This window comes from Gobio gobio, assembly GCF_949357685.1.
Source record: "Gobio gobio genome assembly, chromosome: 19".
NCBI classification, from domain to species: Eukaryota; Metazoa; Chordata; class Actinopteri; order Cypriniformes; family Gobionidae; genus Gobio; species Gobio gobio.
The window spans coordinates 24,816,128-24,832,510 of NC_137112.1; the positions used below are offsets into that span (position 1 = coordinate 24,816,128).

At 36.5% G+C, this 16,383-nt stretch overlaps 1 protein-coding gene across 1 annotated transcript; it reads left to right on the forward strand.

Moving 5' to 3' along the window:
* The first annotated feature begins 4,237 nt into the window (after positions 1 to 4,237).
* On the forward strand, positions 4,238 to 7,408 carry LOC307143597 (uncharacterized protein). Its single transcript, XM_079845324.1, has 2 exons — positions 4,238 to 4,496; positions 6,444 to 7,408. Exons 1-2 carry the CDS (start codon positions 4,319 to 4,321, stop codon positions 7,130 to 7,132), a joined length of 867 nt encoding a protein of 288 aa, XP_079701450.1. The 5' UTR covers positions 4,238 to 4,318; the 3' UTR covers positions 7,133 to 7,408.
* The last annotated feature ends 8,975 nt before the right edge of the window (positions 7,409 to 16,383 follow it).

A 16,383-nucleotide genomic window follows, 5' to 3' on the forward strand; every position in this document is an offset into this window, starting at 1 on the left:
GTCCGGACTTTGAGGAGGCCAGTCCATCATTTTTATTGTTCCAGCAGATTCTTTCCGTCGCAGGTAGTTCCGGCAATAGTTAGAAGAATGTTTTGGGTTATTGTCCTCTTTGATAATAAAACGACTCCCACATGCAAAGTGTTCTAAAAATTTGGGCCACCACTGTAGCACAAAAAAACAGAACATGTTATAGACAATGAAACAAAATGGTACATTTCTTTAAAACTCTTCAAGATTTTCACTTGATACTAAATGCATTCAATGACCACATCTATCAAAATTCATGAAATCTTTTATCCAAATTAACCTACATTTATCTATGCTTAATAATAATTTGTACCATACGCTAATTCTTTATTGAAGAATATTCTTAATAATAATAAAATTAAATACATATAAAATGAGATAACGATACTGAGTGAATGTTTTCCGCATTTAGTAAATACTTTCTCTTCAAACCCACTAAATCCCAGCTTCAGCCCATTCAGAAATACAGCTACTTTAGGTAGAAACCTAGAAGCCTGACAAAAATGCTTATTTTAAAGAAAAGTGTCAGACGGACTTTTGCATCTGAAGTCATTCTTGCTCATGAGATATTGGAACTGTGATACTGTGATCAGTCAGTGCTGTTACTTGTGCTACTAGAAGTTTGTTGTGGTCCTTGCACAGATGCTCCTATATAAGATGTTAGAGGGATGTTAGAGGGAGTATGATCATAGATCCTGAACCGTCTGTAATATTTTAATTAGTTGGCAAGTCAAGATCATGTTACAAACTGTGGTGTTAATAGAAGTTACCCCCAAATTAAAATCATGTTATCCTGTACTTAACTATGTTGTTTCAAAGTACCTTATTTCCTCTGCTGAGCACAATGTAAACGCACAAGATCTTTCTTAAACAACAAAAGCAACAAGACACTAATTGAAATGTATTCATAATATCAATTTTTGTGTGACTTCTAAGTCCAAGTATGGAGAGTTTGCTGGTTAGTTACTATTGTGCTGAAAGTCAATGAAGTGCATTCTAAGTGTCTTTATTATCCAGAGTGAACAGGCTAAAGATGACGTGTGATATGGTATGGTATGGAGTGTTGCATGGGTTCCAGTATAGGTGGGACAGTTGCGTTGATGTCGGTCATGACAAGCTCTCAAAGCACTTCATGATGATGGGTGTGAGTGCTACAGGGCAGTAATCATTACGTTAGGTTATTGCTAACTTCTTGGGTGCAGGGATGATTAACTTTTAATTTGGGGGATAACAATCAAACTTCTGTATGAAACATGACACAAACAAGGTGTATCAAACACATTTTTACCATCACTCCCAAGGACGCTGTATTAGAAACACCCTCACAGCAGCGGTAACTTTTTTTTATTTTATTTGATGCAAAAGTAATGTAATACAAAGTATTAGTGTTATAAATGTACATACCTTTAAAAAAAAAAGGAAAATACAAAAAACTTTGCAGGATTGATTACCGTTAAAACGTGTCATCACAGTCTATGAAAAGGACCTATAGACATGTGGGAAAAGCTGCTTCACATTGGACACTGAATGATATTTATTTAATTTGTCAAATGTTTGTAAAGTCATTAAACCTACACCCATGACGATTTTATGCTTAAAAGCTCTCTCCCTTTGGTTCCCTCTCCTGTCCCGTTTCTCACAGGTGATACCGCCCAACATGCCATCAGAGCGCACGGTGGTGGTTCACGCGGAACGAACAACATCAGACCAGACCAATGTTCAATCTTAATTGAGCTTGGTCTGGTGATAGCCAGACAAGCTCACCTCCTGTCTAATAAAACACATAACATTAAAGCGTCTTTGGTGTTTCCATGATTTAAACAAAAAACAAAAAAAAATGAGGGTAAGGCGGGTATGATGTCATTGATAGGCAACGCACGTTCTGTGTCCTGGTCAGAGCCGGCCCAGCCACTAAGCGAACCTTGCAATTGCAAAGGGCCCCGTGGCCAGCAGAGGGCCCCCTAGAGTCATTGCTGAAAAAAAAAATTATACATCAAAAGTAACATAAAATAAATAAATAAAAAGAAAGAAAGAAATTGGCCTACAGCGCTCTTTATCAGGCATCATGATAAGCACAGTTGTTATTTATTTAGTTCTTTATTATGGCGAGTTCCCCGCTAATCTTGACCCCTGACTGACCCTGTGATGTCAGTCACATCATGTCACTCGTCACCTGTCAGTCAGTGACTCCGACGTCGACGATGTCTGACAACAAGAAACGAAAATATCTTTCTGGCCATGAAAAACGACAAAAGAAGAGGCTGGAAGAAGAAAAGAAGCAAGAAGATAAAGGTACGTAAACCTGTAGGCTTAATTTTCCGATACCTATGTATGTATGGATAATCTGCAGTCTAAATATAAGTTAGTCTCTCTCGCTCGCAGTATAGCGAGGCGGTTGTTATAGCGAATAAAAACCGCCTCGCAGCTCGCTATAGATTATCCCTCTTATTACATGGATACCTACCAAATCAATTAATAATTTGACACAAAATATTGATTTAAAAGGGAGTTTATTGATTTAAAAACGATTGTTGCTTCCGCTAAAGAAAATAGTCCGTTCCGCGTCCATAGCAACGCTCTGCTCAACGGTGTGTTATAGCTAAGTTACTTCACAGCGGGCTGTTATCAAGACGTAACAGACCCGCATTCTACATTGGAATTCAACCAAGCCATGTAATAAATGCTAATAACATGCTGCATAAAATTAGTTTAGTATTATACCATTTGCTGTGATGTTAAAGCATTTAACAGAACAATACAACCCCAGTTTGGCTTCTTCAAAGGGCTAACATTAATTTACTCATGTCCCCTTTCCAGGGGCACTATTAAAGTATATGCTGCCAGTAAGCAAAGCTCCAGCTGTTGGTGAATATAAAGGTACTGTAAAATGATAACCGTCTGCATTTTAAAAAATTAAGTCTAACTTTATATATAATTATTTTCTTTATTGCAGCTCCATCAACCACTTCTTTTCCTGGTTCACAACACAGTCATGTCACCCAAGAAGACACAAATACACAAGTTTGGATTTTAATAGTTCTATTGAAATGTTACCTAATTATTATTATTGTTACTTTTAATCTTGTTTGTGGTGTTTTAGATATTGTTAATTTTGTTTATTTGAAAAGTTAAATCATTTAAATGTTCTATTTATTATTTTATATAATAGTTTATTTAAATGTATTAAATATTATTCTATTTGCTCTATTTCATTTCAATTATATATAGGCTGTTGTCTGTGCCTCTTAAACTCTTGTGTCAATTAAAAATGTTTCTTTGATTCTCAGTGAAAATCACTTTATCAGTCTTTTTATTTAGCAAGTTCATCAGTGTGTTCATTGCACTGCACTGCCATTCAGCTCAGTGGTATCATAATTTTACTGTTAGACATCAAACATGGAACTCAACTCAAGAACTCAAGGTCTTTTATTGTCATTCTGTACATGTTGCCACATAAGAACGAAATACGTACTCAGGACCAGCAGCGTCAAAAAGAAAATTAGCATACAGTATACATAGAATAATTAAAACATAATTTAATAGACTAAAAAATAAAATAAAAACATAGTAGATATAATATGTACAGTATAGTTATAAGGTAGTCATTGCTTTTCTTTAGGCCTTACTTAAAACGGTCAAAGGGGCCTCCAACCAAATTTTGCTTAGGGCCCCCAAAGGTCTAGGGCCGGCTCTGGTCCTGGTTAAAATACACTCAAAAAAAAAAGGCTCGTAATCATAGGGGAACCTTTTTTAGTGCTATATAGCACCAATTTTGGTGCTTCAGTGGTTCTTCAGCGGTTCTTCAGAGGTGCTATATAGCACCTTAGTCAAAGAACCGGTGAAGAACCGCTGAAGAACCGCTGAAGAACCACTGAAGAACAGCTGAAGAACCACTGAAGCACCAAAATTGGTGCTATATAGCACTAAAAAAGGTTCCCCTATGATTACGAGCCAAGAACCATTTTTGGTGCAATATAGAACCTTTTTTTTTTTAGAGTGTAGCTTATTTCTATGGATTAAACATTCTTGGAAACTTTAAGCACACAAGTCAACAAAATATATAACTGTTCTAGTGTTTTTAGAAAATTTTAATAAAAAAAAATCAAAACATATTGTGCCTTTAATTTGCTGGTGTTTTTTTTCTATTTGCATGCGTTTTATTCAGTTGCAGTCCGTGGAGCTCTCTCGGCCACCGTACCCAACTACTGCACTTGACGTCACTGTAGGAAGACACTGCGGTTTTACCGTGTTTACTAGCTTGAAAGCAACAATAAAAAACACACACACTAAAATGGGAAAGAGCTGTTGTGCGACTGACTGTAAAAACAGATTCAGCAAGACATCGGAGCTATCTTTTTACAGACTGCCGAAAGCAAAAGAAAAGAGAAACAAATGGATCGCTGCAATTCGCAGAAATAACTGGAATCCAGGCAGCGAAACGTGGATTTGCAGTTGCCATTTTGTGTCAGGTAAGTTAATATGGTGAATTTTGGGATCACACCTCCCAGGAGTTTTTGTCAAGGTGACAGAACTGTTTGGCTTTTATTCCCTTTATGAACTGACATCCTCTCCAACAATCCTCAACGTGTTACTATTAAATATTCATTTTGTAGTGAGCTATATTTCGAAATCGAAGTAACGTTAAATGCCACTGCACACGTACGAGAACATTATATTCTTGTGAATTTCTCTGACACCATACATGTCACAGTTTTAAGTCAGGATGTTCTGTAACTTGAGGTTTCAAAAAACTTTTTTTCCTGGGTCTTAGGAGGTTATAAGGGAAGTACTGGATAATTTTCTTTTCATTTCATTTCTATTCTATTTCAATTGTATGATATTTATATTTATGATTATTCTGTGCCAGTCCTTAATTGCTTGCTGATTTAATCCATTTAAAAAGCCTTTTAATCACAAAGTGATGTCTCACACGCATGAACGGTGTATACACATTCCCAATATTTTCCCCCCAAAACGATACATTTGGTGGATAGGAGTCGTTATATGTTTAGGAAAAAAGATGGAAAAAACATTTTCTGATGGAACTATCAAATGTGTATTTGTCAAGTTAAAATAATAAACAGTGCTGTACTTTCACAATTAAATGTTATAAGTTTGTATAACAGCTGTTGGCTCTGTTGTGAATCATTAAATAGATAAACATAACACACAACACAATCTATACAATTATGTGCATAGATGAACAATTATATGTTGTGATATTAAAGGCACAATATGTAATTTTTTGTTGCTAGAGGTTGCCTATTCAAAACAAAGGTGTAGCTTGATGACAATGAGATTGAGCGCAGATTAATGGGAGGTGTCGTCTTCAACTCACAGCCGGTGGAAAATAATTGGGATGGGATTTAGGCAACATATTTGGGCTAATGCAGCGCTGTTTTATAGGGCTGGGTAAAAAATATTTTGATGAAAAAGTCTCAGATTTTAAATGACATCCATTTTATTATGAAATGTACAAAAATAAATACAGTTTTGCCGCTTTTTAATGTGGAGTGACAGATCGCAGTAGCGCCTCAGTTCAAGAGAAACAGCAGCGCGCAGATCACGTGAACTGATAATTTCCTCCACTTTAATACCAGTTACAGCAGGAAATAAACATGAATGAATGTCTAAAGGTATGCTAAAAGATACATTACGACTTTCCGAAATCCTTATCATGTCTCATGTAATCGCCCAATCAGTGTTTCAACTGCGGAAAGACGTCAATAAAACAGCTTGTAAACAATGTCACATAACGTCACATTTACCTCAGAAAAAACATTCAGTGAGTCAGTCAGATCGAAAAAGAACCCTAGAGATGAGCATTTTGATAAATATATGCACCACATTACATATTATAATTTTTTATGTTCTTCTGATATATATTCACAATAAATCAATATCGAAATCTTGAAATTTGTGTCAATACCCAGCCCTACTGTTTTATCATATTAGATACATTTGAGCATGTTGAAAATTATGTATTAGTATTATGTTCTAGTACTAGCATGTACTAGTGCTCGGCAGCTACTATGCGACACGCTGCAGAAAGCTAGATCGATATTTGGCATAGTAAAACATGGGACTCGTTGTAAATAAAGAAAACAAGACTTAACGTGTTGAGCTATTTATCAATGATTAGTTTTCTGTCGATTAATGTATCCAAACAGTTCCCTCAAAAAAAAAAAAACATAATAAATTAAAGCGTCCCATGGTTTTTACAAAATAAAACGGAAATCAAGAGTAACACCGGTATGATGTCATGTGCTAAACTTATTCGTTGCCTGTAACTCAATCACTGGTGAGTGAAATCTTAACGATTTATTACCAGTGGCTAACAATATAGATAATTTATTCACCTAGTGAGACATTTAGTCCAAGTGTTGTTACTAATAAACCATTTTTGTTTCTTTCAGGAAAAAAGAGTGATGATCCTCTCCACCCCGACTATGTGCCAAGTTTATTCAGTTTCACCTCCACCACTGATCGAGTTCGTGCTGTCAACAACCTGGAAAGATATCAACGATTTCGAGAAGTTTCTGTAAAAAGACTTGTCAGTGCCGACACAAGTAAAGAGCTAGCAGCAACAGCTCTCATCAACCTGCATCAAAGTACAATAAAGAACGAGGTACAGACAGTTGAAATCCAAAGCACTGAGGTCCAACAGACGTTTGAAGTCCAGGGCACTGAGGTCCAGACGGATGAGACGCACAGGGACATCGCCTCTTTACATGATCAGATCAAATCTTTAAACAATGAATGTCAATCACTAAGAGAAAAAGTTTATGGATTAGAAAGCGAGTTGAAACTTCATATTCTCGATCCCTCACATTTTGATGACAGCAAAATCAAATTTTTCACAGGACTACCCAATTTACAGACTTTCATGCTATTGTTCAGTTCTGTGTCATCAGCTGTTCCTTCTACTGCGAAACAGTCGCTCAAGTCTACTCAGGAACTTCTTCTTACACTGATGAAGCGGCACCTCAGTCTTTCTGAGGAATTCTTAGGTCACCTCTTCAGGATTCATCAGTCAACGGTATCAAGAATTCTTCGACGTTGGATACATGTCCACGGAGCCATTAATTCCTTAATGGAAAAATAATATATTAAATAGGATTAAAATGTTTTGGCTTAAAAATGTAACTGAATCAACACCGGTTTTCGCTTGTTGAGTCACATTTAGAACACATTTTTTGTGGTCAGAAATTGACAGCATTTCACCTGTTTTGTAAGGAGACGTGAATTAAAAACTGTTGTGACCTAAATGGAGGTCTGTCTTTGGTTTTCCATCAAAATAAAAGCCCCCAGGTCTAAAGCATAAAAGGTAATTATTAAGATTTGAAGTCTTTATTGTCCACAAATTCATATTCAGTGTCACAAAAACATTAAAAAACATACCACAAATACATTTGACTTCACAATTCAATACAGCAAACACACAAAACATACCTAAAAAACTTGCAAGAACTTGCCCCATGGATTACAAACACAAAACTATATATATATATATATATATATATATATACAGTGAGGAAAATAAGTATTTGAACGCCCTGCTATTTTGCAAGTTCTCCCACTTAGAAATCATGGAGGGGTCTGAAATTGTCACCGTAGGTGCATGTCCACTGTGAGAGACATAATCTAAAAAAAAAAATCCAGAAATCACAATGTATGATTTTTTAACTATTTATTTGTATGATACAGCTGCAAATATGTATTTGAACACCTGAGAAAATCAATGTTAATATTTGGTACAGTAGCCTTTGTTTGCAATTACAGAGGTCAAATGTTTCCTGTAGTTTTTCACACACTGCAGGAGGGATTTTTTAGCCCACTCCTCCACACAGATCTTCTCTAGGTCAGTCAGGTTTATGGCCTGTCGCTGAGAAACACGGAGTTTGAGCTCCCTCCAAAGATTCTCTATTGGGTTTAGGTCTGGAGACTGGCTAGGCCAGAACCTTGATATGCTTCTTACAGAGCCACTCCTTGGTTATCCTGGCTGTGTGCTTCGGGTCATTGTCATGTTGAAAGACCCAGTCTCGACCCATCTTCAATGCTCTAACTGAGGGAAGGAGGTTGTTCCCCAAAATCTCGCAATACATGGCCCCGGTCATCCACTCCTTAATACAGTGCAGTCGCCTTGTCCCATGTGCAGAAAACCCCCCCCAAAGCATGATGCTACCACCCCCATGCTTCACAGTAGGGATGGTGTTCTTGGGATGGTACTCATCATTCTTCTTCCTCCAAACACGTTTAGTGGAATTATGACCAAAAAGTTCTATTTTGGTCTCATCTGACCACATGACTTTCTCCCATGACTCCTCTGGATCATCCAAATGGTCATTGGCAAACTTAAGAGGGGACTGGACATGTGCTGGTTTAAGCAGGGAAACCTTCCGTGCCATGCATGATTTCAAACCATGACGTCTTAGTGTATTACCAACAGTAACCTTGGAAACGGTGGTCCCAGCTCTTTTCAGGTCATTGACCAGCTCCTCCAGTGTAGTTCTGGGCTGATTTCTCACCTTTCTTAGATCATTGAGACCCCACAAGGTGTGATCTTGCATGGAGCCCCAGTCCGAGGGAGATTGACAGTCATGTTTAGCTTCTTCCATTTTCTAATGATTGCTCCAACAGTGGACCTTTTTTCACCAAGCTGCTTGGCAATTTCCCCATAGCCCTTTCCAGCCTTGTGGAGGTGTACAATTCTGTCTCTAGTGTCTTTGGACAGCTCTTTGGTCTTGGCCATGTTAGTAGTTGGATTCGACTGATGGGTGGACAGGTGTCTTTATGCAGCTAATGACCTCAAACAGGTGCATCTAATTTAGGATAATAAATGGAGTGGAGGTGGACATTTTAAAGGCAGACTAACAGGTCTTTGAGGGTCAGAATTCTAGCTGATAGACAGGTGTTCAAATACTTATTTGCAGCTGTATCATACAAATAAATAGTTAAAAAATCATACATTGTGATTTCTGGATTTATTTTTTTTAGATTATGTCTCTCACAGTGGACATGCACCTACGATGACAATTTCAGACCCCTCCATGATTTCTAAGTGGGAGAACTTGTAAAATAGCAGGGTGTTCAAATACTTATTTTCCTCACTGTATATATAAATAAGTAATATTACTAAGTAAATAACAACCCTTAGTTAGTGTACATAGACCTAATCATAAATTATTTCTTTTATAAAATAATGGCAGATGGTATAAAAGAGTTCTTAAAAATATTTCTTGTTACTGTGGGTACCCTGTATCGTCTGCCTGAAGGAAGTTTGAGTAGAGTCCTGCGTTATTTGTAAAGCTTTTCTCCTGGTTTGACAGTTCCCCTAGCTGCCTCTGGGGTCCAAGATAATCTTACTGCCTGCATTAATAATCTTTGTGAGTTTGCTTTTACTTCTAGCCCCCAAATGCCCATACCAGCAAGTGGTGTTATATGAAATAATACTTTCCAGCAAACTGGTGTAGATCATCCCTAGGACTTCCTTACTCACATTAAAACAATTTAATATCCTTTAAAAAAATCTCTTATAATAATCTGTGTGCTCAATAAAATTAAGATTACAATCTAGGATAACCCCCAGATATTTAAAGCTATACAATCTCATCATGTTGCCCCCCATTTATAACCGGCTGACATATAGATGGCCCTTCCCTATAGTACTAACAATGAGTTCCTTAGTTTTAAAAGCATTTAGTGACAAAGCACTCTCGCACTATGTTACCAGGCGGTCTATATGTTCAGAGTAGGCCCTCTCTAAATCCCCCTTTCCTTCGTATTTTCCTTTCCTATATATATATAAGTAATTACACTAAGACCATAAATAAGATAACATAACTAAGTTATATTACTAAATAAATAACAACCCTTAGTTACATAGTGTACATAGACCTAATCATAGATTATTTATTTTATAAAATAATGGCAGATGGTATAAAACATTTCTTTAAAATATTTCTTATTGCCTGAAGGAAGTTTTTCAAATTCATGTTGGAGAGGGTGAGTAGAGTCCTGCGTTATTTGTAAAGCTTTTTTTTTAATTAAAAGCTGAGCTAAAATCATTAAGTAAAATTCTGTCAAATTCTAGAATACTGAACATGCTTGCTAATCACATGGAGCAGAGTTAAGCTGGCATCCTTAGTGCTTCTCTGTGCTTTATAAGCAAACTGCAATTGATCTGACAAATGGGTGTTTGGCAGATGCCTTAACACAACCCTTTCCATGCATTTACTGCTGGTAAGAACAATAGGTCTAGAGTCCTTATGTGATACAGGCTTGATGTTTTTAGGCACAAGGATGATTGTGTTTCTTTTCCAAGAAAGTGGAAAAGCAAAACGTGTCAAGCAAAAACTGAAACATTCTAGTAAAAACACCTGCACCCGGCTACGGCCCTCCCTCTAAGACCGTCTAGGCCAGGTTCTTTAAGAGGGTTTACCCTATAGCCAGACAGCCAGCTATCTCTTCCTCTGTCAGAGTAATGGTGTTCCAGACATAGCTACTCACTTGGCCAGCCCTATCTAGATATATGGTTTTATGAAACCTACTGTAGAACTGATTTAACTCATTTACAGTTTGTAAATACACTGTATTTCTTCTGGGTGTCTGCCCATCGTATTATTCAGACTGCTCCCCTCCATGCTTTATGAGCATCCCCAGTAATGAACCGTTTCTATATTGTTGCCTAGATTTCCTAATAATCGCTTAATAATAATCTTGTCTTTTGTCTTTAAAAAAATCCACTTTATTGCAATACTGCAGATTTAAAGTTTGCATTGTTGTAATTTAGCTATATCACTCCAGGACAAATGGATTTCTACTGCTCACGTCTTCATGGGATACCAATTCAGAGTTCACCAAACTTGAATTTGAACTTGATCTTGTGTTTTCACTCTCCTGTGTTCACATCCATAGGAAAGTCAATGGAATGAAAAGTGTAGTGTGACTGCCCCTTAAAATGTATTTCCAAATTACAATCTGGGATTATTCTCTTAATTTGTAATTCTGAAGGTGTCCACACACAAAATCAGTGATTTTGAAATATGAATCTGGCACTACTTGAAAGTAAAAGTTGTGTTGTCTGTTATTTACATTCATTGAGATTCATTCTGCAGAACTCTGTCAGCTTTACAGCTCTGATTAAAGTGATTTGCTCACTTTCTATAGCCAATCATACTCATTTTTGTTTTTCATTCTGCTAAGATCAGCAACTTACTGCAAAGTGTCAGGAGTGACAACTCATTCATATAATGCAAAATGTGAAATGATGAATGCGGCAACATTGGTTTGTACATTATTAAAAAATTAATTGGTTAGTCTTGAAATTAATTCTCAAAGAATAAGAGTAGGTGTCAAACTCAGATTCTGGAGGGCCACAGTCACAGAGTTTATATAACCAACCCTGCTCAAACACACCTGTAGTTTTCAAATAAGCCTGAAGGACTTAATTTGCAGGTAAAGGTTGAAGCTAAACTCTGCAGGGCTGTGGCGCTCCAGGAACTGAGTTTAACACCCATGGAGTAGACTAAACACAAACGCCTGAGTCTCACTGTTTCGCTCAGGCTGTACTGCAGTATTTACAGGCGCGATCCCATTACTGATCTAGTGAAAAGCCAACACAGTCTCACTCCCACTCGTCACATATTGACGCTTGGTCAGGACCCCTCGTCGTCACTTTTTTACGTACAGGGTACCCCTTGAAAGGCATTTTTCGACGTTAAGGGTACTGCAGTGATTCCAATGAGACACCTTTGGCGTCATACACAGACGTGTTGGGCATGTGAATGTTATCATGATGTAACTATTTATTGGGTTATAATGTTTCCATTATGACATGTTGGAGTATGATTCTCAATTTAATCAGCCAGCATTATTTTATTTACATTTATTGATTTGTATTTACGCTATTCAGACACGTTTGAAAGTAGCCCAAACCCCGCCCCTTAACCTACCCATTTGCGTTATATGATATAAAACACAGAATATAACAGACAACATGCACACTTTATTGAAAAATGTCAAGTATTCCAACTGTTCCGAGGCCAAACGATTGATTTGTGTGAAGAAAAGACCCAAAAGCGATCTGCGTTTCCCTCCGCACCCCGGCGTCATAGTGAAGACGCCACAGGCACGGCCATACCCCTCGGCGTCAGTCTATAGACGAACTGGGAACTCCATTGCTTTCAATGGGAAACCTTTGCCGGTATTCTATCGGTATGAAATCTCGCTGAAGAAGTCTCATTCAGAATACATCGCGATGTTTGGCATCAGTGCACGTGGGCCACATGTTGGTGAGTAGCCATGAATATTTGATATAAGTATTTTCTGTCGTTATTGATCAGATTATGTTCAGTCACTGCATTATATCTTTAATTTCCACTCAGGCTTCGCTTTTCTTTGCTTTCTAAATCAACACACCTTGCTAATAGGGCGATTAAACACTGTCACGTGACGTGCTAGACCTTCTAAACAGTTATTCATATTTAATAATAACAACTAGTGTAGTTCCAACGTGGCATTTGTAGTAGAAGCACAATAAAAACAACCTTAGTTGTAATGTGATGATTGTTGTAAATAGACAGTATCCACAACACTTACCATGCTTTTTAATGCCTTTTAATGTAAAATCCAAATATTGTGATGTAAATAGTACTTTGTCCTGTATATAATGTATCTGTTATATATTATGACTTTTTCTCTTTTTTTTTTTTTTAACCTGAAACGACCAAAAGGGCCTTTCGGACTCAGTCAGCCCATTCTTGTTCATGGAAAAGTAATGGAGAAGACTGAAAGCAGCAACAGCAAATATTTGCAATGGTAAGTATGTGTTGGTTTGAACTCTTTATCAAGCATTTGTTATTTCTTAAACATATTCTTACAAACCCCATGGCTCAATCAGTGAGAACATGTTCTCAAAGTCTTAATAATTCACAAGATTTAACAAACTGTCAAATTCATATGATACTCGTACATATTTGTACAAATACTCATACATAATCCTGCAGCTTTTACTCCGACTCCTGCCATTGGCTACAGCCTCAATTCCTGTACATATTTATCATGATTTTTGTAAATCAGTTGCTCCCCTTCTTGGAAAGCAGTCCCAGAAAGAAAAGTTTATATTAGGTCCAATGTATTCTTTAAAATGATTACAAATTGGGCCATTGGGGAGGTCTCTTCACACCTCATGACCTACCTCTGTTTGCAAGAGCGGAAATGCTCACATAACATCAGATATTCAATTATTTTGTCATCAGTTGCACTGCTGATAACGTCCTGTTTGCATGTAAATAATTTACGTGATCAAAAGATCAAGTAAATAATCAACATTTTTAAACAAATTAATATGTGCTACTAAAAATATACTTTTAATAATGGAAATGCACACCTATCAGTGAACTTGTTTCATAAATGTATTTAACATTTAATTATGCAACACTTTTTAAAGAAAGAAACAGTTATGTATGAAATCACAACTTGCATGCAATGTAATGAAATTTCCTTTCTTTCTGTTTTGCAGGATTACTTGCAGATTACTTTTATGAGCCAACCCTCACAAGAGCTACTAGTTAGTTGTAGTGAATCTTGCCGTAATCAGGTAAATAATATTTGTAGTATATCAGTATTTACTCATGAAATGCTCCCCTGAATTGTATGTAAATTCATTTTATTGTAACTGTCTTAATGTATATGTTTCAAAAACAATAGTAATTGCACATAAAGTAAGTGAGACTTTCTTGTTTTACAGCAGAGAAGAAAGACCAGACCCTTATATCGAAGCAAGCTAATCGAATAAGTCCTTTGTTTAGGGTGAGGAAGGAACATGGCCATCTTGTGCCCAAAGACGACAGAAAAGTGCGCAAGTCCATTGGTATGTCTTGTATTGATGTATTGTCTTGCTTTAATATGTAGTACAGAATTTGATGTTGATCTCTCAAAGGACAGCTGTGATCATTCTTTCTATACTCTGATAAAATACACACCATTATTCATGTCTAAATCTTTTTATAACTCCTAAAATGAGCAAATTAGGTTCTGTATCTTGGATTTATCTAAAATGGTAAATATTTGTTTCCCTTTTTGATACAATTATTATTAAAATGATTGCCTTTTAGCCTAAAGGCTGGAACACTTTTGGCCTTCAATTCTTAAAAATGGCACCGTCTGTTTGTCTTAGATAAAAGCAGACATGTATTGAAGGGTTAAAAAAAGCATTTAGTTGGTATAAACTCCAGGTATTTCTCTATTGTTTTGTAGACCATGGGTGGTTCTGTGTAGCTTTGGAAGATAATGAGTTGTGGCATATATTAGGAATCAAATAGTAAATGTTCTTTGAATTATGTGAAATATCTGGTTAGTTTTTTGGCTTGAAACAAGGCTTTATACTCCACAGACTAAAACACATTGCATTTGTGTTTTAAGATGGATAGCAAGAGAAGGCACACACTTCAGAAGATTCTACAGGAAAAGACTAATGTGCAGCCAAGGAGGAATACAAGAGGCAAAAATTACAGTCTCTGAGAACTATGCATGGCCATGGGTGCTTCATAAGCATGGTAAGTCTTGTGCCTCTGTACCTATTGTATTGCCTTATTTTAACAATTTTACATTGTGCAGGGCAGGCTATCACAAGTGATGCTCTTGAAACAAGTGACAGAAGAGTATGTTGTCTTAAAAGAAATCTAGAATCACTGGCAAAGGCTAAGAAGAGACCATGCCTTTCTAAAATATATTTTTAAAGATCTGCTGTTTAAAAGGTTGCTGTTGATATGGGTAAAATATTTTTTGTCAGTACTTGGCTAATATAATGTGCTGCAATATTATATACATAATGCTTCAATGTGTATATTATATAATGTACTGACTGCGGCTTTGTAAATTTAAATTAGGAATGGGCAAATCTGGGCCTTTTGAAATGGAGAGTTTACCTCCAAGACTAATCGAGCATGCCTGGAATTTGTAACTAAAGTCTTCAGGTTTACTTATAGATAATTATAGGCAGGTGGGTTTGAGGTTGGAGCTAAATCTGCAGGACAATGGATGCTGAGGCCCAGAGTAGCCAACCACTGCTTAAATCATGCAGAACATATGCTAACCTGACTAAATTAAACTTAATTTGAATTGTGTTTTTTCTTTTACTTTTAGACCAGGACTGGAGAATGCCTGACAATGGGATGTTACAACTTCTTCCTCTGGTTGAGAAAAGGCTACACCACATCAGTGACCACATCATCTGTTTATCAGTTATACACTGTAGGGTACAAGTGGGCAAACTGTTTAGAAGAAGAAGAACAGGATAGAACATGAACATGATAGAGGGAAGAGCAAGAAACCAGTCTAGCTGTGATAATGAATCATTATTTTTCAACACAATATCAAATCTGTTTTCTGTATCATAGTTGACTGGATGGGATTCTGTGGCACTCATTTGTGTGGCTTCAGCAGCTGTGAATGGATTAATATGATGTTAATGTATTTTTGAAGACCCATTTTTATTTATCTTGAATCTAATTTTTCTTTATGCTACTTTATCAACTGTATATACTGTATCCTCCAATAAAGAGTTGAGTGATAAAGTATGGTGAATATTGTGTATGGTGTTTTTAAAGTAAATACACATTTTATGAGTTGATTTAGGTTATCAAAGTAATTAACAATATTATTTTACTTGAAACATAAACATTTTTCATCTGGTTATATTATATTTGGTACAACAATGCACCAAAAAGTTGTATTTGCATGCTGTGACAATACGCCAGTTTTCAGTGAAATAAAGGGAAGGATTTCAAACACTTCAAGCTTAACTGACGATGATCCATGTTGATAAATCTGGTACATCTACTACTGCAATAAAAATTAAAGCATGCACATTACAGATGTCAGGTACGTGAAAATACATACAATTTTGGCAATGTCTCTTTTGTTATTTTACTTAATGGTGCATTGTCCTATATTTAATAATAATAGTGAAGTGTAAATCTAAATAGTTTTTGTTTACACTGGAAACTGGATAATGGCAAGTTGTTGTGGGTTCATCCATTATATTTATGGGTGTTTATCCATAAAAGAAAATAAATATTAATAATTATATTACATTTCTTTCAAATATTTCTGTATTTCATCAGATGGTCTCACAATACCCATCAAAACCTAATACAAGCATGATGTTAGAATAGAAAAGAGAAAATACTCTGATATTTAAATGTGACTCAAAGTTTGTTGTCCATGATGAGGAAAATAGATCTGTGTATGTTGTACTGCCCTTCCGCCCTCAGGGACCCAGTAGAGGCCCCTGGAAGGGCAAAAAAAAGCACATTTCAAATGGCTGTTACTCAAAGTCTGGTTAGCGTATCA

Bases quoted from the DNA above. Each gene is read 5' to 3' on its own strand.
- LOC307143597 (XM_079845324.1), top strand. From the start codon at position 4,319: ATGGGAAAGAGCTGTTGTGCGACTGACTGTAAAAACAGATTCAGCAAG. The intron at 4,497-6,443 runs GTAAGTTAATAT...TGTTTCTTTCAG, and splicing joins CAGTTGCCATTTTGTGTCAG to GAAAAAAGAGTGATGATCCT.